A 23851-nucleotide genomic window follows, 5' to 3' on the forward strand; every position below is an offset into this window, starting at 1 on the left:
AACCAAAACGCCGGAGGTTTGAGTCCACCCAAAGGCACCTCAAAAGAAAGACTTGACAATCTACTTCCAAAAAATCAGCCACTGGAAATTCTATGGAATACACTTCTACTCTGACACACATGGGGTCGCCACAAGTCAGAATCAACTTGCCTGCAACTGTTTTTTGGTTTTGTTTCCTGTGGGATGTCTGCATTTTCCTCCCCTGGCTCCATTCCCACCTTCTGCTTGGAAGGGTTTAGTGAAACCCCATCTAAAAGCAAGCTTGCTGTTGAAATAATTTCAACCACCTTTTATTCACATGCTATATGGAAATCACTCTTTCAAGCAGGAAATAAAGTCACCACGACTATAACACAATCTTACAAAACCTGCAGATCTAAAAAGCATGCCGTCACGGCTTCCCTTCTCTGCCTCAATAACCGCAGCATAAAACCAAAGATGACCCATTCGAATAACTGACAAAACGCTGAATATGAAAACCAACTGCCTGAAAAACCAAGGACAGCAGAGAGCCACTGTCACCAACAGTACACTTATTGGATTATTACAACAATTGCTTCACTGAGGGACATACAGGCCACAAAACTGTGACAGTCTTTGTTCACCCCTAGGAAAATGTGGGTCACAGATTGAAAAAAAAAAAAAAAACAGGAAAGCAAAGAAAATTAGGAAATGACAATTTGGGGTTCATCTGAGGCATATTGTTAACAAATACATATGAAAACACTCACTAATTCACATCTAACACTTCAAAACAAATAAAATCTGAAATAACCTTAAGTGTATTTTCTTTGAAGTGGCTATTAACAGTCAACATTTCCATACACTTGTCAAAAAAAAAAAAGGCACCAGTGAGTTTTTAAACGAAAACAATAATTTCAACAGAGGATTTTAGAGATAAAAATGGGAATTTTTAGTTGTTCATCTGAATAAAGAACTATTTATATAAAAGCTGGTCTCCCTAACTGCCCCCACCTGAAATAAAACTGAACCAAACCCATTGCTGCGGAGTTGATGCCAGCTAACGGTGACCATAAAGGACAGAGTAGAACTGCCCCACAGGGTTTCCAAGGAGCACCTGATGGATTCGAACTGCAGACCTTTGGGTTCACAGCTGTAGCTCTTAACCACTATGCCATCCATCATATAAAAATACTGATCACCTGAGAAACGAAAAGGATTACACATACTATCTTCAGAGGGTAATGTTTTGTCCAAAAGTGTGCCAACTGCCCACAACAGTCAGACACACAACACCAAAGTGTACACTCACCTTCATATGTTTCCAAGATGTGCACCGTGTCACCTATTTGCAGAGAAAGTTCATCAGCTCCCCTGGCGTCATAGTTATAAAAAGCTGTTAGGAAGAAAAGGAGGAAAAGAGATTAATAGAGATAGAAGTGACCGTGCTGGGTTATTGTTGTTTGTTTTCAATATCAAAACAAATTCAGTCTTTGCACTTATCATCCCCTCTGATACCCACAGAAGTAGCCTTACCTTCCACAGACAAACATAAACTGTCATCAGTGTAAATAGGAGAAATTCCTTGCGTGGAACACCAGACAAGCATAAAACCAAAACCAAACCCCTTGCCGTTGAGTTGATTCCGACTCATAGTGACCCTATAGGATAGAGTAGAACTGCCCCATAGGGTTTCCAAGGAGCGCCTGGTAGAGTTGAACTGCCAACCTTTTGATTAGCAGGTGAGCTCTTAACCACTTCGCCACCAGAGTTTACAACAGGAAGAAAACTGAGGAAGCTGGCAACAAGATTCTAATTGCCGCTTTATAGACTAGTTTCATTTTTACTAATGGGTTTTTTTTTTTTTTTATGAAATCACTTTTTTCTAACTATGAATCAATTACACATAGACAAAATAGTCTTTGGAAACCAAATTGATAAAAAAAAGAAATTATTATATGGTTAATGAGGGTATTAAGCCAATAAGCTACATTACAATCTAAGCAGGTAAAGAACATGTCCAACATTAACAAGGAGCCCTTAAAACTGACAATAACCAAGAAACGTTTGAAATCTCAAATGTTTACCCTGACATAAAGCCACTCAAATTTTGCAACAGGGTTGTGTTTCTCCTAAACGTCGTCTTTGTTGTTAAGTGCCATCAAGTCGGCTTCGACACAATGCGACCCCGCATACGACAGAATGAAACACTGCCTGGTCCTATGCCAACTGCACAATCTTCACTACATTTGAGCCCATCGTTGCAGCCACTGTGTCCATCCATCTTGCTGAGGGTCTTCCTTTTTCACTGACCCTCTACTTTACCAAGCATGATGTCTTCTCCAGGGACTGGTCCCCCCTGATAACATGTCCAAAGCACATAAGACTAAGTCTTGCCATTCTTGCTTCTAAGGAGCATTTTGGCTATACTTCTTCCAAGAAAGATTTTTGTTCATTCTTCTGGCAGCCCATGGTATATTCAGAATTCTCCACCAACACCATAATTCAAAGGCATCAATTCTTCTTTGGTCTTCATTATTCATTGTCCAGCTTACACATGCATATAAGCTGACTGAAAATACCATGGCTTGAGTCAGGCACACCTTAGTCCTTAAAGTGACATCTTTGCTTTTTAACACTTTAAAAGGTCTTTTGCAGCAGATTTGCCCAGTACGTCATTTGATTTCTTGACTGCTGCTTCCATGGGTGTTGATCGTGGAACCAAGTAAGATGAAATCCTTAGCAACTTCAATCTTTTCTCTGTTTATCATGATGTCGCTTACTGGTCAGTTGTGAGGACTTTTGTTTTCTTCATGTCGAGGTGTATCCATACTGAAGGCTGTGGTCTCTGATCTGCATCAGGAAGTGCAGATTCTCTACGGTTTCAGCAAGCAAGGTTGTGTCATCTGCATATCATAGGTTGTTAACGAGTCTTCCTCCAATCCTGATGCCCCATTCTTCTTCATATGGTCCAGCTTCTCAGATTATTTGCTCAGCAACAGATCGAATACGTATGATGAAAGGATAAAACCCTGATGCACAGCTTTCCTGATTTTAAGTCATTCAGTTAAAACACACAGTTTAGGAGTCTAGAAATCTGAAGCCTGAGTGCTAGTTCTAGGGGAAGGCTTTCTCTCTCTCAACTCTAGAGGAAGGTCCTTGTCTTTTCAGCTTCTGCTTCCCAGTTCTTTAGAGATTTCTGTGTATCTTGGCATCTATTTTACCCCCTCTCTTCTCTGCTTCCTTGTTTAATCTCTTTTATATCTCAAAAGAGATTGCCTCAAGACACACCCTATACTAACCCTGTCTCATTAACAAAGACAACCCATTCCCAAATGGAATTATAGAGGCACAGAGGTTAGGGTTTACAACACACATTTTTGGGGAACACAATTCATTCCATACAATTCTACCCTTTGGGTCCCCAAAATCCATGTCCTTCCACACGCAAAACACATTCCTTCCATCCCATCATCCCAAGTCTTAAATCCAGTCCAAGTCCAAAATCTCATCTTCTGAATTATCTAAATCAAATATGGGTGAGACTTTAGGCGTATTCCGTCCTGGGGCAAAATTCGTCTTCATACGTGAACCTGTGAAATCTAGATACAAGTTAGCTGCCTCCCAAGTACAATGGTGGAACAGGCACAGGGTAGACATTTCCATTACAAATGGGAGAAACTGGCAGGAAGGAACAGGTAACTTGCACCAAGCAAGACCAAAACCCAGCAGAACATATTACATTAGCTCTCAAGATTTGAAAATAATCCTCTGTTCTCTGAGACCATCTAGGCAATGGCCCTGCCTTCCGGACTCTGGGTGTTGGCCATTCTCTCTGAGACCATCTAGGCAATGGCCCTGCCCTCCGGACTCTGGGTGTGGGCCACTCTCTCTGAGACCATCTAGGCAATGGCCCTGCCCTCCAGACTCTGGGTGTTGGCCACTCTCTCTGGATCCTGGGTGGAGGTCTCTCAGCCCTGGGCTTGGGCTTCGCCTTCCACACCCCATGGGATGCAACTCTGCTCCCTTGGCTTTGGGCGGCCCTATTCTCCTAACCTATCTGAATGGCAACCCACCCCCTCAGCCCCAGCAGGCCCCTTTTTTCTGCCCCTTGGGCATGGTAGTCCCACACCCTCAGTTTTGGGCAGAAGCCCATCCTCTTGGTCAAACTGAATTGCAGCCCCATCGTTACCAAGTTAGTAAAGATCTGACTCTTTGAAACCTAGAAGGCCAGTGTTCCACCCTTTGACACACCATAGGCCACAACCCCACCTGTGAGACCCCAGAGGCTGTGGCCCCACTCTTTGAAACCAAGAAGGCCCCGCTTCCTGTGCTCCTTCGAACAGTTTTGTTGATCTCCAAGCTGCTCCAGGGATGGCCCTTTTCTTTTTTTTTTTTTTTGGAGGACAACAGATGTAGCTTCTTTGGCCTGTTTCCTGCCTGTAGAATTCCAATAGGAAAATAGCGTTCTTTCCTTTTGTTCTTTCTCTATCTCCTTCAGTCTAAACTGACGGGTTTTCTGCTGTGGTAGTTGATTATAACTATCAGTCACAGGCTTAATCTCTTTAACAAAAGATTGTGTAGACACGTCCTTGGTGAAGATTCTAGGGCATATGTCCTTAGTACAACAGAATTTTCCAAATCTGTAAAAGTTTTGTTTTCATTTTGCACAGCTCATTTTTAAGTCCCTCTCTTTCCTCTCGCATTTTACTATAAGCAGCAAGGAGAAACTATGTGGCCCGTTTAAGATCTTGCTTAGAAACCTCCTCAGCCAGATACCCAGGCTCATCACTTACAAATTCTACCTTCCACCAAACATTCAGACATAATTCAGGCGAGCTCTTTGCCACTGCCTAAGAAGCATCACCCTTCCTCCGTTGTCCAGTCACGTGTTCATCATTTTCTCTTAAAGCCTCACCAGAAACACATTTAATGTCTACATTTCTAGCACCATTTTGCAGCTGGCACCGTATGGATTCTCTAAGACGATAGAGACTTTCTCTACAGCTCTCCTCACTTCCTTCTGAGCCCTCATCGGAATTGCCTTGACATCCATAATTCTACCAACAGTCACTTCAAGGCAACCTAGGCTTTTAGGCACCTTAAAACTCTTTCAGCCTGTACCTGCTTTCCAATTCCAAAACCACTTCCACATTTCAGATATCTGTTAGAGCAGCACCCTACTTTTCTGGTACCAAATTCTGTCTTAGTTACCTACTGCTGCTACAACAGAAATATAACAAGTGGATCGCTTTCACAAACAGTTTTCTCACAGTTTAGGAAGCTAAAAGTCCGACTTCAGGGCGTCAGCTCAAGGAGAAGACTATGTCTGTCAGCTCTGGAGGAAAGTCCTTGTCTCTTCAGCATCTGTTTCCTGGACAATCTTCACATGGTTGGGCATCTCTCTTCCCTCATCTCTGCTCCTTCTTGCTTGTTAATCTCTTTTATATCTCAAAAGACGTTGACTCAAGACACTGTACACTAATCCTATCTCATCAATATAACAAAGACAACCCATTCCCAAATGGGATTATAACCACCAGGGTGCAGATTATGATTTACAACACATATTTTGGGGGGATACAATTCAATCCATAACAAGATCCAAATAATATTCAAATAGCCCACTCCCACTAAAAAAAAAAAAAAAATTCACGCCTCCCCCACCCAATGGATTCTAGCTAGTAAGATGTTGAACTAGTTGTAAAATTCATCTTCAAAATCACCCAGTGAATTTCTCCATCATCCATCATGTACACTCCAGCAGACTAAACCAGTTGATTTCAATGGCTAGTTTTCAGAAGCAGATCGACAGGCCTGTCTTCCTATCCATACTGATGTCATAGGATTGTGGAAGTATTCGCATTTTAAAGAAAATAACGCCCATGACAGGTTCCAAGATGAAGGTTCTTACTGTAGTTGTGGGCAGTTTCTACCGTTTTACAGACTTCTATTGCTACCAAAATCATTTTTAAGAAGTCAAAGCAAGCATACTAGCCCATGTTCACAAAAATTCTAAAACAATCAAAAAACACATACGTAGAAAACGTCACTTTCTCAGGTAATATCCTATATCTTCACAAAAATTCATAAAATTTAAATGTCCTCAACTGACATAAATGGTTATTAGGAGTTATTAAGTTTATTTAGCATTTTATGTGACTCTTTAACAAGAAATGGCCACATCAGGTGGCGGAAACTCGGAGCATATGTGAAATGTCCGCAGTTCAATATAACCATATTCCTAAGCCTCTAGGAGCCATAATGCATTTATCACCATTCTTAACAGCATCCCTGCCAGCATGCCTACTGGGCTATAGAAGTGGAAAAAACAAACACGTCAAAAATAATAAAAATGAAATAGGATGAACACATCAAATGGGGATACGTTCAGGCACATATGTGTTTGTAAGGCACAGACACGTAATTCCTTCCTTATTCTTTCATCTTTAAGGGCCCCCCACCACCACAGAGTTAGACAGTATAAAAAGCAGTGGTGAAGATTCCATACATGACACATCTGGTTTAACTATCAAATGGTCTGTGAAGACTCATTATTTTAGATGAAGAAAAACAGCCTCAGAGGGTTAAGCACTTGGCCCCAAATCCACAGCAGAGCCAATACCAGGATACTCATTGCTCAACCACCAGTCCGGCCTATGCTCTACTTACCAACAAAACAAAACCAAACCCGTTGGCATCCAGGCAATTCCAACTCATGGCGACCCCACGTGTTTCAGAGTAGACCTGCACTTCATAGAATTTCCAATGGCTGTAATCTTATAGAGGAAACCCTGTGGCATAATGGTTAAGAGCTACAGCTGCTAGCCAAAAGTTGGGCAGTTTGAATCCACCAGACACTCTTTGGAAACTCTATGAGGCAGTTCTACTCTGTCCAATAGGATTGCTATGAGTTGGAATCAACTCGAAGGCAATGGGCTTGGTTTGGAATCCTACAGAAGTAGATCACCGGGATTTTCTTCCTCAGCACTGCTGGGTGGATTCAAACAGCCAACCTCTCTGTTACTGCCAAAACAATCCAGTAAGAGTACTTGACAAGGGCATAGTGGAGAGAATAATGATCAATCCCCCAAAGATGTCCACATCCTATTCCCAGAAGCTGTGAATGTGTTATCTGACATGGCAAAAGGGACTTTGCAGATGTGATCAAGTTAAGGATATTGAGATGGGGAGATTATCCTGGATTGTCAGGGTAAGTCCTATGCAATCACAAGCGACCTTATAAGACAGAAGCAGAAGGATCAGAGTCAGAAAGAAGGTATGACGACAAAAGCAGAGGTTGGACTGAATAAAAGAAGGGGCCACAAGCCAAAGAATGTGGGCAGCCTCTAGAAGCTAGAAAAGACAAGGAAACATATTCTCCCCAAGAGCCTCCAGAAGCAGCACAGTCCAGCCAACACTTTGGTTTTGGACTTCTGTCCCCCAGAACTCTAAGATAATAAATTTGTGTTGGTTTAAGCCGGCGGGGAGACAGCCTGGAAGGTAAAACACAGGGTCTCGGAGCTGCCATCAGTTCACCATGTCACCATGAGCGAGTCACCACTCCTCCATAGGACTTGGCTCTTGCGCTTGTTAAATGGGTTGATGGACTACGGTGTTTTCCTGATGTGAGAGCAGTCAAATAAAATGGAGCAGGGGCACAGTAAAAGAACGGTCGTATGTTATTCAGTATTTCTTTTTGCCTTTTGGATGGAAACAGGTGGGAGGGACGGTGAAGATGAGAGAGAAAAGAAATCCATAAAAGAGCCTTTTCTCAAATTCTAATTGAACCAATAGACATAATTCAGAGATATTTTAATCTTTCTTCAGTGTACTACATCACTGTATGCCTTATCCACAAGTAGCCACCAACTACCTAATCTCGATCCAGTCCAAAAGGTCACAGTGCCCAAAACATGCCCATTGCTTAGGAAGTATGCTGCCTGGCCCAAGCCTTCGCCACGTCTTAGGAAAATGAAAGAATAATCTCTAATCCATTTGCCCTGCATAAACTCTCTTCTCTTCTCCCCACCATTGGAGCTGACTTTCCGAAATCTCACTTCAAGACACGGCACCATTTCCCGCGGTTTTCTAAGTAATGGCAGAATTCTTCAGCTCGACATGGAGAGCCCTCCAGGATCTGACCTCAACATACCTTTCCAACCTCATCTCCCCTCGCTCACCAGCCTCCAGCCCCACCCAGCAGCCCTCTCTTCCCTCCCAGATCATGCTTCAAGCTCCTCCACTGGGAATGCCCTTCCTCCCTCTACTTCTGAAAATCCCACTTCTGAAATTCTACTTCCTTCACGTGGTCCTTATGAATTCCAACTTTCTCCCCCGCACCAGAATTAGGTACACGCGTACCTGAACTGACTGCCTGCTCTCAAAATTTCCTATCAGCTCTGTGATACCACATGACCTTGTAGAGTTGTTTGTCTGTCTCTCCCACCAGACCACAAACTCCTTAAGGGAGGTGTTATAGGTTGAATTGTGTCCCCCCAAAAAATACATGTTGTAAATCCTGACCTCTGTTCCTGTGATTGGAGCCCTGGTGGTGTAGTAGTTAAGAGCTTGGCTGCTAACCAAAAGGTCCACAGTTTGAATCCACCAGCCGCTTCTTGAAAACCCTATGGGGCAGTTCTACTCTATCCTATAGGGTCGCTATGAGTTGGAATCAACAGGCCATCAATGGATTTGGTTTTGGGCCTTGGTGGTCATAATGACATTTGGGAACAGGTTGTCTTTGTTATGTTAATGAGGTAGGGTAAGTGTAGGGTATGTTTTGAGTCAATCTCATACAAGGTATAAAATGAGCAAATTAAGCAAGTGAGATGGAGGAAGATAGATGCTAAGACACATGGAGATCTCCAAGAAACCAGGAAGCAGAAGCTGAAGAGACAAGGATGTTCCCCCAGAGCTGACAGAGAGAGAAAGCTTTCCCTAGAGCCGGCGCTCTGAATTCAGACCTCTAGCCTCTTGAGCTGTGAGAAAATAAATCTGTTTGCTAAAGCCACCCAGTTGTGGTATTTCTGTTACAGCAGCACTAGACAACTAAGATAGGAGGCAAACATTATTAAACGTTGGACTTCCCACACCAGCAAACACAACACCTTGCAGGCGCTCACTGAATTTACCTGGATCACAAAGTATTCCTTCCTGTGCCCTTTGCAATAGAGTGAAAGCAAAAGCTGTGTCATTTCTTCCTCTTCAAAATGAGCTTGTCCATGGCAAAGAGATCCAGGAGCCCGAGACTTACTCCATCAATAGAAAGAGAGACACAACATTGGCTTGCCCAGCCCTGCTCTGGGTCTTTCCAGTCGAATGACATAACCGACATTAGCTTTCAGGTTCAAAGCCTCCTTACACCACTGAAGGCGTGGGCTCGACCATCATTCCATCTCAAAATCTACTCAGCTCATGGGGAACCCAAGGTCAAGGAGGGGACAGTGTTGACACATCGTAGGGTTGGCAACCAACGTCAGAAAACAATATGTGTATTAAATGTTTAATGAGAAACTAATTTGCTCTGTAAATCTTCATCTAAAGTACAATAAAAAAAGATGTAAAAAAAAAAAAGGCTCAGCTCAGCGTGTCCATCTATCCCACACACTATCCCTCTGAAACACGATTTCATGATTTCAAGCAATTTAAAAGTTCATTAATTCTTCCAAAAAGTCAATTTGTGAAAATTAATTGCTGTTTGCAATTTCATTCCCTTTGTCTTGCCTTTAGTTGGAAAAGATGAAGTTTAACAGCACATATCTTCTTGGGGCTGGGAAAATGTAAACGAGGCCAGGGTGCTGCTGTCTATGCCCCCACAGGGCTTCATAAACGGCCCTCTGCCTCTCCTGAGGGTACACAAACCCCCCACACGCCAGGAGTATGCACTCAGCATTTCTGGGGCCTCCATCGGGCCAACTCTGGGCCAGTGCTGGGCTGGGGCAGGTGTGGGAAGGACAAGCTGAGCTGGGTCTCTTAAGCAACAACCCTTTCACACACTGGTCCCTATAGTAAGCACATCCAGGAAACTCCACATAGAAAGAATCAGGACATTATACACATCCCTCAAACTTGACCCTGAGACAGAAAACAGCCCCCTATTCCATACTGGAGGCGGAGATGGGTGTCCTAATAGCTGTCTTCAAAACAAGACTGGAGCCCTGGGGTACCACTCTTCTATGACCTGTAGCCCAACCCCCACCTCTCTGATTCAGGGGCAGAGCTGCTAAAGCAGGGTTAATGCCACCCAGTGTCGTGTCATGCTGATATCGGAGTGCTTACTCCATTGTACCTTATCATCTCTTCACTTGTGTCTCCTCCACTCAACTGTGAGCTTTTCAAAGACAAAACCCATGTCTGACTTTGTCAAGTACCTAACAGCATCTGGCACACAGCAGGACCTCAAATACTGAGTGGGTGGATGGATGGATGGATGGAGAAGATGTGTGGGTGGGTGGATGAATGGAGAAGATGGGTGGGTGGATGGATCGACAGAGAAGATGAGTGGATGGGTAGTTGGATGGATGGAGAAAATAGGTGGGTGGATGGATGGATGGAGAAGATGAGTGGATGGGTAGGTGGATGGATAGAGAAGATGAGTGGATGGGTAGGTGGATGGATGGAGAAGATGGGTGGGTGGGTAAGTAGATGGATGGAGAAGATGGGTGGGTGGATAGGTAGGTGAATGGAGAAGATGGGTGGGTGGATAGGTAGATGAATGGAGAAGATGGGTGGGTGGATAGGTAGATGAATGGAGAAGATGGGTGGGTGGATGGACGGACAGATAGGTGGGTGGATGGGTGGATGGATAATGAAGATGGGTAGGCAAGTGGATGGGAAAGATGGGTGGATGGACGGGGGAAGGACAGATGGACAGATGGGTGGGTGGGTCAGTGGGAGGATGGATGGACAGATGGATGAATATGGTAGGAACGAAGGAAGGAATGCAGGCAGGCTCTTAGAGCTTGTGTCTAACAACACTACTAAAAGTGTTGTCTCTATTGAGTTGGTGTGTGTTTTGCTGTGTATATTCTAAACAATAACAAAATAAAGACTTTTTTTAAAAAAGCGTTCTCTCTAATATTTTTTAAAGATACAATGAATTAAAAAAAAAAAAAACCTGCTAAGGCAAATAAGCAAAGTTTGGATTTAGCATTTCCTGTTGCTTTAAGCTTCGAAGCATTCAGACTCCAGTGGGTTCAACAGCCCCCCTCACCTGATCTGATGCATCAGGCTTGAACAGGAGGAGGGAGCACATAGGGAAGCAAGGGAAAACACATTCAAGGTCAAAGGACACCTCCCATTGCATCTGCATGTACGTGTTTGATAGAACACCCCACGTTCCTAAAAAGTATATTACTTTCAAGGTCACCAAGGTTATTCTTTCTTGGTTGCTATCTTTCTTATTTAGGAATACAGAGATGGTTTCTGTGCCAATACAATCCCCTGAGGTAGGACTGCATGCAATGTTTGGATATGAGAATCAAGGAACTCATCTAAATAATTATAGAAATGGAGCAGGGGCATGGAAAGATAAAGGAACTGTCTTTTTTTATTCAGTATTTCTTTTTGCCTTCTGGATGGAAACAGGTGGGAGGGATGGTGAAGATAAGAGTGTGAAAAGAAATATATAAAAGAGCCCTTTCTCAAATTCTAATTGAACTGACAGGCACAATTCAAAGATATTTTAATATCTTTCTACAGTATAAAATATCACTGCATGCCTTATCCACAACTAGCCAACAACTATCTTATCTTGATCTAGTCCAAAAGGTCACAGTGCCCAAAATGTGCTGGTTGCTTAAGAAGTATACGGGATTTTGAACCAGGGTCAGCTTTATGAAACCAGGCATTCATTGCTTTTCTATGACAGAAAAAGTAAGAATCCATTTTTGTACATTTTCGTCTTTCATAAAGTCAGTCCCAGGATAGAAAGCCATTGGCCCAATATTGATGGTCTTTGGAAATCCACTCACAAATAAGCAAAAGATGAGCTGATCTACAAATTATCTATTTTTGCATTTAATTTTGCTCAGCTGCAAAGAGGCGTAGCGACGAGATACAGAAAGAGATTTAATCTCTTTAATCATCCTTCTTCAAGGCAGAAAGGTTATTGCAACTTGGGAAAATACATGCCTCGAGATAACCCAGCACTTACCCAGTCAGGCCATGGGGATATACAGTGACCTCACCTCATGCGGCCCCAGCCAAACCTGGCCAGTGGCCAGCCCCAAAGGGCTCACTGCAGCCAAGGCACCACGTGGGACCAGGGGCTGGCCCAATGAGATCCTCAGTGGAACCAAAGACGGAACAAAGCCTGTCTTACTTTCTCTCCTGTAAACCTGGCCGGTACTCACATTTTCCCAGGTTCTACCTGGAGGGTGACAGGAGCAGGGAAAAGCATACAGGCCTGGGGACCTCACCTGGGGCAGGGGCTGGCCAGGTCCCCACCACTGGGGACACAAAGGAAGAAAAGGACAAGGGTAGAAAAATTTGACTTAGAATCATACATCCGTGCTGCTACATGATAAGATTCAGTTACCGAGTCCCCTCTACAGCTCCTCCTGGGCTTCAGGGAAATTGCTGGAGCTATTTATTCTGCAGAAAGTGAGTTTCCTCCTTCTCCCCTCCTTCCATACCTGCACCATAGCATTAAGTCTTATACGAATGGCGACGGCTGGAGGAAGGGAAGAGCAAAGAGAACATTTCAGAATGCAATTTGTTCTTCTCTATGGCTAAGACTCAGCATATCATTAAAAAAAAAAGCATACATATAATATCCACCAATAAAGCCAGCAATCAAGGGGGGAGCCTTTGTCATTACAGAAAGGTGAACAGGGGAGCTGTGGTACACTGAACCCATTGTCCTGTCCCCTCCCACCTCAGGCCTGCATCCCAACAGTTCCATCTGTCTGGAATGCCCTTTCTTCCCCCTCTTCACCTGGCGTGCTACTCCAGGTCAGCACTTCAGCACAGAAACCTTGCCTGTTGCTTTCCACCCACCACAGAGTTAAGCACGGCCTCCTACATGGACTCTTTACTCATCCTTTTGCTACTAGAAGCACTTATGATGTCATAAATAAAAACAAAAATTAAACCCACTGCCGTCTAGCCGATTCCAACTTGTAGCGAACCTCTCGGACAGAGTAGAACTGCCCCATAGGGTTTCCAAGGCTATAAATTTTTACGGAAGCAGACTGCCACATCTTTCTCCTGAGGAGCGGCTGGTGGGTACGAACTACTAACCTTTCAGTTAGCAGCTAAGCACTTAACCACTGAGCAGCCAGGGCTCCTCTTATGTAAAAGGTGCCAGTAAACATTTGTTAAATGGCGCCATGAGTAAGGACCTCCCTCCTCCTGCTTCCCACGCCGAGAACAGCTCTTCTTAGCCCTCTCCCCTCCCCTCTTGCTCCTGACTTCTTTCCCAGCACCCTGCACCTCGTCCATCTCTGTATCCAAGCCCTACAGAGCCTGGCCCCTACACTGACACAAACATTCAGTGAGTGAATCACTGAATAAACCAACACAGGAATTCACAGTGGCAAAACTACTACCTGAAACCTAAAGGCAGTGGAGAATACTGTGGGTTTGTTGGAGTTTATTTCACATTAAAAGCTGATAATCAGACTGGGGTCTTGGCTAGCCAAGACAATGTCAACACCTAAATGCAGGGTTTCATGAGAGCAAATGGGACCAAGAGCACTGGCCACACGGTGCCTCTTTAGCAAACATACACCTTGCTCTGCTCCGACAGGCCGCAAGGCAGGAGCTGGTCACATCTGGGCTGGGATGGCAGCTCCCCTGGTGGAAGAATGTTTGTCTGAAAGAAAAGGCCTGGGTGGGGCAGAACAGCAGAGCACCGAGCAACACTGGCCTGTGAAGGAAGATGGGTCCACATAGTCCCCAAACCGCTGAATCAGGGTGAAGCCGCTAGTGCTCTGTGGCCTCTATTCCAGGGTACTAATTCTCCCGTGCCCTCTTGAGAAAACTTCCTGCTTTTCCCAAGGGGCCACAGGCTGCCCAATGGTCTCCACACTCCACCCTCCTGTCATGGAAGTTAAGACATCCTCATCGTCCCAGTCGGCTTCTGTAGAAACGTGGGAAAACACACTATGCCAAGACGCCAAACACAGGTCCCCCTGTGGTCCCCGCAAGCTGTGACTTCCCTTTCTACCTGCCACCATGCAGCTGGCTCCTGACACCCAGCAAACCTAAGGATTTAAACCCACTGGGTAAAAAAAAGTGACATCCTGCATATTACATGAAGATGATTAAAAAAAAATAAATAACCTTGCTGTCAACCCCAACTCATAGCGACCCAAAGGACAGAGTAGAACTGTCCCACAGAGTTTCCAGCGAGCGCCTGGTGGATTCAAACTGCTGACCTTTTGGTTAGCAGCCAAGCACTTTAACCACTGCACCATCAGGGTTTCCTACATGAACACAGTGGTATGTATCTAACATCTCAAAATACAAGAAAAGTTCAATGATGCAGTGAGCCCCAAAACAACGAGGATACATACATATATAAATACAACATGTGCATAGATACACTGATACACATGGATTTTTAGGGGATATGATAAAGTATACAATCTTAGCTGATCAGCTCATTGAGTTTTGACAACTATGAGTTGGAATCGACTCGACGGCAACAGATCTGGTTCTGGTTTGGATACACCACGTACATCAAAAACAAGATTTCCAGAAAGTGCTCTCTACGCCTCTCTCTAGGCAATTTCCCTACCCCACCACCACTTTCTAATTTCTGTCATCATAAAGGAGCCCTGGTGGCGCAGTGGTTAAGAGCTCGGCTACTAACCAAAAGGTGCAGTTCAAATCCACCAGCCACTCCTTGGAAACCCAGTGGGGCAGTTCTACGCTGTCCTGTAGGATCGCTGTGAGTCAAAATCAACTCGACAGCACGAGTTTTTTGTTTTATCAACACAGATGTTTTGGTAATTCTCGGACTTTATACAAATGGAATCACGTCTGTTCTCTGTCATGACTGGCTTCTTTTCTCGCCATAATGTTCTTGACAGTCATCCAGGTAGATTAACAGTAGCTGGTTCTTTTCTATTGTTGACCAGTATTCCCAAACCAAACCTACTGCTGTCAGGTCAACTCCAACTCATAATGACCCTACAGGACAGGGCAGAATTGCCCCATAGGGTTTCCAAGGCATTAAGCTTTATAGAAGCAGACCGCCACGTCTTTCTCCCACTGAGCGGCCAGTGGGTTCGAACCGCCAATCTTTCAGTTAACAGCCGAGCACTTAACCACTGCACCACCAGGGACTGCACAATAAACATCAGCGTCCATTAAAAGGGGCTCACGTCCAAGGTGGGGACCTGCTTTCCTGTAAAGACAGCGCCCTCCTCCTGGCCCCTGCCCTCCCCTTCTGAGCCCCACACTCCTCTAATTCTGCTAGACCAGGACCTGGTACAGTCATTTCTGGAAGGACAAAAACAGAGGGGAGATGCTGATACCCTGCAGGGCCTCAGACACAGGGCCTGAAAGCTGACACCCCAGTCCCACCAGCCAACAGAGGGCTATGCTCAAAAGAGAGAGCCTGCTCACCCCATTTGGATGCTAACTGCTAATGAGCACCCCCAGGCCAGGCCCAGATACCACCTCCTTGTTGCAGGACTAGAGCTTCAACATGGGCAATCACAGCTGGGCCTCGCCCAGATGCCACCATGTGCGGGGCAGAGGCAAGTCCACATGTGCGAGGAGGGAGCCCCAGGCCTGGCGGTGGGTGCTCTGGGCAAGCTGGCGCTGTTGCTGGTTTTGCAGGTGTGACTGCAGTCTGGTCCAAGGGCCTACCCCGTGCATCGTCAGGCCCACCTACCATGCCTATGAGTCTCCTTAGCTAACCATTTGATAAGTCTGCCTTCCCTGGAAAGTGCACAAAGACACTGGAGGATGTCACAAGTGTCCACCGAGAGAGGTGTTGGCTGGGTGCCACTCTCAGGGCAGGCCACAGAACCCACTCACAGACCTCATGTAGCATGGGCACTCAGGCATGAATACAAATTCACCAAGGGGCGTTAAAAAAACATCCAGGCCTGGAAGAGTCCCGCCCTCCTGACACTTTGCTGCTCAGAAAGCTCTTCTGCCCCAGAGCCGGCCCAGCCAGGAATCCTGTCTTCCCCATCAGGGTGCTAAACACCTGGCCAAACCTTTATGCCCTTGAAGGTGACTGGGGTGCAACACAGCACCCAGTGAGCCTAAACAGAGTCCGCAACAAGACCAGTGTAATTTGCAAGGCAAGTGCAAAATGAAAATGCAAAGTCCTTTGTTAAACAATTATTTAAAATCTCAATCACCATGACGAGAAATGAAGTCCTGATACAGGCTACCACATGGATGAATTGTGGGAAGGTGGTGCTGAGTGAAAGAAGTCAGACACAAAAGGACAGATACTGAATGATCCCACTGTGTGAAATACTGGAATAGGAAACTGCATATAGACCAAGAAGGAGCCCCGGTGGCGCAATAGCTAAGCACTCGGCTGCTAAACAAAAGGTCAGAGATTCAAACCCACCAGCACCTCCGTGGTAGAAAAGACCTGGTGATCTGCTCCCGTAAAGATGGCACACAGCAACAACAATATAGAGACCAAGAGGTCCCTGGGTGGTGCAAACAGTTTGTGCTTGGCTACTAACTGAAAGGACAGTGGTTCAAACTCACCCAATGCTAGTGAAAAGGAAAGGCCTGGAGATCTACTTCTGTAAAGATTACAGCCAAGAAAACTCTATGGAGCAGTTCTACTCTGTAACACATGGGGCCGCCATGAGTCAGAATTAGCTCAACTGCAGTGGGTTTGGTTTTGGTTTTTTACAGAGATCAAAGTTGATTAATGGTAACCAGGGGCAGGTAGAAGGGGGAACGGGGACTCACTGCTTAGAGAACCCGGAGCTCCTGTTAAAAGACACGGAGCAATTTAGAAACAAATACGGGTGACGGGTACACAGCCTGATGAACACAACTAATGTCACTGAACTGTACACATAAAGAATGCTGAAATGGCAAATATCTGCTTACCTATATATTTACTACAATAAAAAAAAAAATTTCAAGATGGAGATTGCAGAGCTTTAAACTAAGCACGGCACCTTATATGCGCGGGTCCCCTCGGGACCACTCAGGTCACACACCTGTGGCACCCGCCCACCCTGGTCCCCAAGGTTTCTCCTTCCAGGACTCGGCTGCCCTGTTCTACAAGGTCAATACTCTTCAGCAGAGCAACTGGGAGGCTCACGAGCATGTGATATTTTAACAGTCATTTCAATTGACTATAAAAATACAGCACCACATAGTAAAATTGCTTTTGCACCGTGGTAGAAATACTTAGCAAGAGATGAGAAATACTTAGCAAGAGGCTATAAAAACCTATTTGCTTGCTTATAGAGTTGCTGCTGAACAGGACAAAGGCAGAGGAGGATAAAGGGAAGCAGGAGAGACTCCATCTCAGAAAATGCCCACAACAGTGTGCCCGCCATGATACGCAGCAGGCAAGGTGTGTCAGGATTTTTTTTAACGTGCTGAGCAAAGCACAGGAAACCCTGGTGGCGTAGTGGTTAAGTCCTACAGCTGCTAACCAAGGAGTCGGCAGTTCAAATCCACCAGGCGCTCCTTGGAAACTCGATGGGGTAGTTCTACTCTGGAATCGACTCAGTGGCAACGGGTTTGGTTTTTGGTTTGAGCAAAACACTGATCATCACTCCGCTCTTTCTATTTGTCTGTTCCATTTTTAACTTTTGATGTTTCCATCAGATTTGACATCGGAAAACTCTCGTTTCCCTGCGATTCACCGCTGTTTCACCCCCGTCATCCACAGCGTGCCACTGAGACATGGGCACCCACTGAGAGTACAAAACACCCTCCCGCCAACACACATCGAGAAGAAGTTCCTCCCCTGTTATGGGCTGAACCGTGTCCCCCAAAGTCATGTGTTATAAATCCTAACCTCTATGCCTGTGGCTATAATCCTAATTGGAAACTGGTTGTCTTTGTTAATGAGAATTAGCATAGGGTGCCTCTTGAGTCAATCTCTTCTGAGATATAAAAAAGACTAAACAAGTAAACTATGATGCAGAGATGGGGGAAGAGAGATGCCAAGCCACAAAAAGATCATCCAGGAAAAGAAGCTCAGAAGAGACAAGGACCTTCCTCCAGAGCCGACACAGGGCCTTCCCCTAGAGCCAGCACCCTGAATTTGGACTTCTAGCCTCCTAAACTCTGAGAAAATAAATTCCTTTTTGTTAAAGCCACCTATTTATGGTATTTCTGTTATCACAGCACTAGATAACCATGACATACCCCAAAACAGTTCCCAAGAAAATCCCAACCACAAATGAGGGATACCCTACCCATACTTTTTCTATGAGGCCCTTACCCCACAGCCATTTGGCATGAAAGATCGGAGACTCTACCAACTGTGTCATCACCACCACCAGCAACAACACCACCACCATCACCACCTATAACAACACTACTACCACCATCACCTCCACCACCATCACCACCTATAACACTACCACCACCACCATGACTATCATCATCACCACCTACAACATCACCTCTACCATCACCAACTGTAACAACACCACCACCACCACGATCACCACCTATAACACCACTACCACCACCAGCATTACAACTATCACTGTCACCACCTACAATATCACCTCCACCACCATCACCACCTGTAACACCACCAAGACCACTATCACCATCACGACCTACATCACCTCCACCACTATCACCACCTATAACACTGCCACCACCATCACCTCCACCACCATCACCACCTACAACGCCACCACTACCACCATTACCACTATCACCATCACCACCTACAACTCTACCACCATCACCACCTACAACAACACTACCACTACCACTGCCACCACCACTATCACCACCACCAACACCACCACTACCACCACCATCACCACCGACAACATCACTATCACTACCATCACCATCATCATAGTAATGATCGTAGTTAACCTTCATTCCACACTTACTGAGACCAGGCACTCCACTAAACACTTCATGCATTTCCTCATTCGATCCCATGTCAACTCTATGAAGGGGGTGTTCCCATTTCCACACAGAAAAACTGAGGCAAATAACAGGAGGAAGGAGGGTGTGCTGGCTGACCCACTGCAGGGCATCATGGGACCTGGAGCTGTGAGAACAGCCCTCCCTGGCACGCTCTGCCCTCTCAGACAAAGAGTAACTATGCCGTTGCTTCCACAACAAAGGCTTCAGAGTCCCTCTCTCTACAACCAATGCCCTTTGCTTCAAAGGGGCTGTGACAATTGTAGACAGTGTCAAAGTCCCCATTCCCTGACTCCAGAAAGTCCTTGAGACACGATGAAAGGACAGCTCCATCAATCCCATGAAGGGAGCCACAGTCCAGAAGACAGGCTGCCTTTCCATCTCAACTCCAGGGTCCACTCACCCAAGACCACACAGTGAAGTCAGGCCAGCAAACGGGGTATGTTCACCACCCAACACCCTGGTAAGCACCCGGGGGTAGATGGACTTTAACAAGACAGAATTCCTACACCCCAAAGAGCTCACGATCTCCAACAACTTCCTGTAAGCTCGAAGGGCAGACACAAGTGACACAGATAAGCTCTGATGGAACTCTAATTGGAAGTCAAAAAGAAACGATTCCAACTCACGGAGGTCCCATGTGTGTCAGAGTAGAACTGTGCTCCATAGGTTTTCAACACCTGGGGTTTTGTTCAGAAGTAGAATGCCAGGCCTTTCTTCCCAGGCACCTCTAAGCAAACTTGAACCTCCAACCTTTCAGTCAGCAGCCAAGCGCGTTAACCGTTTGTACCACCACATAACCCCATCCACTGCCATAGAGTCGATTCCGACTCACAGTGACCCTGTAGGACAGAGCAGAACCACCCCATTGGGTTTCCAAGGCTGTAATCTTTATGGAAGCAGAATGCCACATCTTTCTCCTGTGGAGCAGCTGGTGGGTTTGAACTACCGACCTTTAGGTTAGCAGCCAAGTGCTTACCCACCAAACCACCAGGACTCCTTTGCGTCACCCAGGGACTCCAACTGGAAGCCAGGCCTCCAAATAATGGTGCAACTATCAATAACTGTAAGGACAGCAGCTAAAGCCTTACTGATGAAGGAGCCAAGCTGAAAGGTCCTCAAGGATTACCTAATTTAAATATCAACAACCTTACAAGGGAGGTGATTCTATCATTATCCCCATTTCACGGGTGAAGAAACTGAGGCATAGAGATCTTAAGTTGCCTGCTCAAAGTCATGGGTGTAGAAAGTGGGAAAAATCAGGTCTGGGGGCCAGGCAGTCGGAATCCATTCCACGCGGCCCTAACCACTACACTGCCTGGCTACATGACACAGGGCCATGTGCTCTGCACGGCAGAAGGACACAGCTTTTCCTCCCTGGCTCCTCTCCCACTGTCACTCCTTGAATAGGTCTCATAAAACCATGCAGAAAGATGTCAAAACAAAAGTCACACAAAATAGCATCTAGTATCACACCAGGACTGTCACAGGTAAACCTTGCCACAAAGTTCTTTTTGGGTGAAATGTTCTCGAGAAATCGTTTTCCCCTCCAGCATTCATCAAACTCCCCATTCTTCTGTCTGGCATGAATTTAGAGTTCTAGTGCAGATGGGACATTCAACACCCCGTGCTCACATCAGGCCCGGAGATACATCGGCGCCGCATCTGTACCCCTGCTCCTCTGAGATAAAACAGGAGCTACTGATGCCCTGAGGCAAGAGGGGGTTCACAAGAACAGATCCCATACAGGTATACCCCTCCCCTCACCGGCCCACCTGTTCCGGTCCACCCATGGACAATTGGAAGGGTGCTCACTGAGCAAGGCTATGACCACCCCAAGGGGGCGCCCTTCTTTAATTCCCAAAGGCAGCACATGGCCCAGGGGCCCTACTGTGGCTCCCACCTTCCTGACTCAGCAGGGCTACATGAGGGCAGGAGGGGTGTAAAGCCCATGTCCCCAAAGCCCAGCACCCAGAGCCCACATAATAGGCATCTTCAGGGACCATACTGAGACTGGTCAGCACTCAAGCCCGAGAGGGAAACAGAGTGCCAGGCAGGGGGCAGAGATGGGGTCCACCTGGGTAAGGAAGACCTTCCCTACACCCTTCAGGACCTGCCTCATCACCTGGGAAGGGTGGGCCGGATCCAGAAGAGTATTCCAGGGCCAGGGCCTGGGTAACACGAAGGGTTTGGACTCAGCACTTACCGAGACGCTGGGCACACACCAGCTGCCGCTGGCCTTCCTCCTGGCCCCGGCACACCCTACCCCTTGCTTACGGCCTCCTGAGGCCGGTGGTGAAGCTCAAGTCAGGTGGCACGTGCCAAGCCTCGGCACACAGTCCCTACCCCAGGACAGGGGCCCGAGGTGGGTCAAGTTTCCCTTCTGAGGGAGCGCTGGCCAAGAGGAGCTCAGACGCCTTTCCAGGGACAAGAAGTGTGAGGTCAATCTTAGCTGCACTGCTGGACTCAGGAGTCCCGGGATTCTCAAGAGGCTAAAATCATAAGCCACCACCAGCTACCACCGAGCCAGTTCCAACTCCTGCTGCCCCCAAGTGTGCAGAGTTGAACTGTGCTCCACAGGGTTTCGGTGGTTGGCACCTTCTTCCTGGGTGCCTCTGGGTAGACTCAACCCTCCGATCGCTTGGTTAGCCACCGAAGGTGTTAACCGTTTGCACCACCCAGGGACTCCTCCTAGGGAACAGCAACCTTAGAAATACCCACCACCAGGGGGTCTTCCAGACTTACCCGTGCCATGGAGCCTTCTGAGAGCCCTGCTCATGTAGGAAAGGTTTAGCCAGACACCATCCCCAGGCTTATGCTGGGCACCAGTCTCTCTTAAGTCTGGCTGAGCCAAGCTACATGTGGGGGACAGGCTGGGCAGGGCAGGATTTGACCCACACTCTGCCCAGATCTGCTTCACAACCAGGCCAGCGCGTCAGGACTCACAGCCTGCACCCTGACCCCCCGACTCAGCTCCAGCACACTTGCGGTCCGTCACCCAGCTCTCATCTCTCTCCCCCAGGCACCCCTTTTCCCAGTCCTACTAGGCAAGTTCCCTCCTATTCACCCCCAAATACAGCTCACATATCACCCCACCCAGATGGCACCCCCTCCTCCGGCCTCTGCTCAGAGCCTGGCTGGGTCCCTGGTGCAGTAACACCTGCCCACTGGTCTCTCTGCGAGCTCCTGGGTAGTGCTCGGCCAGGCTGCTCTCTGAACCCCAGGCTGAGACCTACCCCAGGCACGAGGCAGGTCCTGGGAAGCTCAAGCTGATCAGTGGCTTCTGTGTCAGCCCCATTTTCCTGACAAACACCTAGGTGGCTTGCTTGAGTTCACAGTGATGGGGACTGCGACCCAATCTTCCCACTGAAGCGGGCTTACCATTCACAGTGGCGGTTGGGGTCTGGCAATACTGCCACAAAGGCCCAGATGAGGGGTCAGAAACAGACTCAGCCCTTCCCAAGCAGGGCTGATTGCTCACAGTATAACGCAGCAACAGCTTCCTGAATCACAGGCAAGGCGGTGTGGAGAAGCATTACCCGCACGCAGCCCTCCTTCTGTAGGACTGCAGGTCCCAGACACCAGCACCACCCTCCACACCCAGGCCTCTCCCACAACCAACTAGTCACCACAGCAGTCACTGCCTCCCAAGGGTCCTCAAGCCCATCCACTTGCCCCACTACGGGCCTCCATCGACTCCTCTCCTTCCCCCGCGACGGGCCACCACCGACTCCTCTCCTTCCCCCACGACGGGCCACCACCGACTCCTCTCCTTCCCCCACGACGGGCCTCCACCGACTCCTCTCCTTCCCCCGCTACGGGCCACCACCGACTCCTCTCCTTCCCCCGCGACGGGCCACCACCGACTCCTCTCCTTCCCCCGCGACGGGCCACCACCGACTCCTCTCCTTCCCCCGCGACGGGCCACCACCGACTCCTCTCCTTCCCCCGCGACGGGCCTCCACCGACTCCTCTCCTTCCCCCGCGACGGGCCACCACCGACTCCTCTCCTTCCCCCGCGACGGGCCTCCACCGACTCCTCTCCTTCCCCCGCGACGGGCCACCACCGACTCCTCTCCTTCCCCCGCGACGGGCCTCCACCGACTCCTCTCCTTCCCCCGCGACGGGCCTCCACCGACTCCTCTCCTTCCCCCGCGACGGGCCACCACCGACTCCTCTCCTTCCCCCGCGACGGGCCTCCACCGACTCCTCTCCTTCCCCCGCGACGGGCCACCACCGACTCCTCTCCTTCCCCCGCGACGGGCCTCCACCGACTCCTCTCCTTCCCCCGCGACGGGCCTCCACCGACTCCTCTCCTTCCCCCGCGACGGGCCTCCACCGACTCCTCTCCTTCCCCCGCGACGGGCCTCCACCGACTCCTCTCCTTCCCCCGCGACGGGCCTCCACCGACTCCTCTCCTTCCCCCGCGACGGGCCACCACCGACTCCTCTCCTTCCCCCGCGACGGGCCTCCACCGACTCCTCTCCTTCCCCCGCGACGGGCCACCACCGACTCCTCTCCTTCCCCCGCGACGGGCCACCACCGACTCCTCTCCTTCCCCCGCGACGGGCCTCCACCGACTCCTCTCCTTCCCCCGCGACGGGCCTCCACCGACTCCTCTCCTTCCCCCGCGACGGGCCACCACCGACTCCTCTCCTTCCCCCGCGACGGGCCACCACCGACTCCTCTCCTTCCCCCGCGACGGGCCTCCACCGACTCCTCTCCTTCCCCCGCGACGGGCCACCACCGACTCCTCTCCTTCCCCCGCGACGGGCCTCCACCGACTCCTCTCCTTCCCCCGCGACGGGCCACCACCGAC

At 48.0% G+C, this 23851-nt stretch overlaps 1 protein-coding gene across 3 annotated transcripts in view; it reads right to left on the reverse strand.

The window, feature by feature from the left end:
• The window catches only part of DOCK1 (dedicator of cytokinesis 1), a 542476-nt gene that overhangs the window by 482419 nt on the left and 36206 nt on the right, over positions 1 to 23851 (reverse strand). For all 3 annotated transcript variants that reach the window (XM_064269186.1, XM_064269185.1, XM_064269187.1), the window contains exon 2: positions 1274 to 1357. In XM_064269186.1, coding sequence (XP_064125256.1) covers positions 1274 to 1357 — 84 coding nt within the window. The remainder of the gene's footprint in view (positions 1 to 1273; positions 1358 to 23851) is intronic.

This window comes from Loxodonta africana, chromosome 16 (assembly GCF_030014295.1).
Source record: "Loxodonta africana isolate mLoxAfr1 chromosome 16, mLoxAfr1.hap2, whole genome shotgun sequence".
Classification (NCBI taxonomy): Eukaryota; Metazoa; Chordata; class Mammalia; order Proboscidea; family Elephantidae; genus Loxodonta; species Loxodonta africana.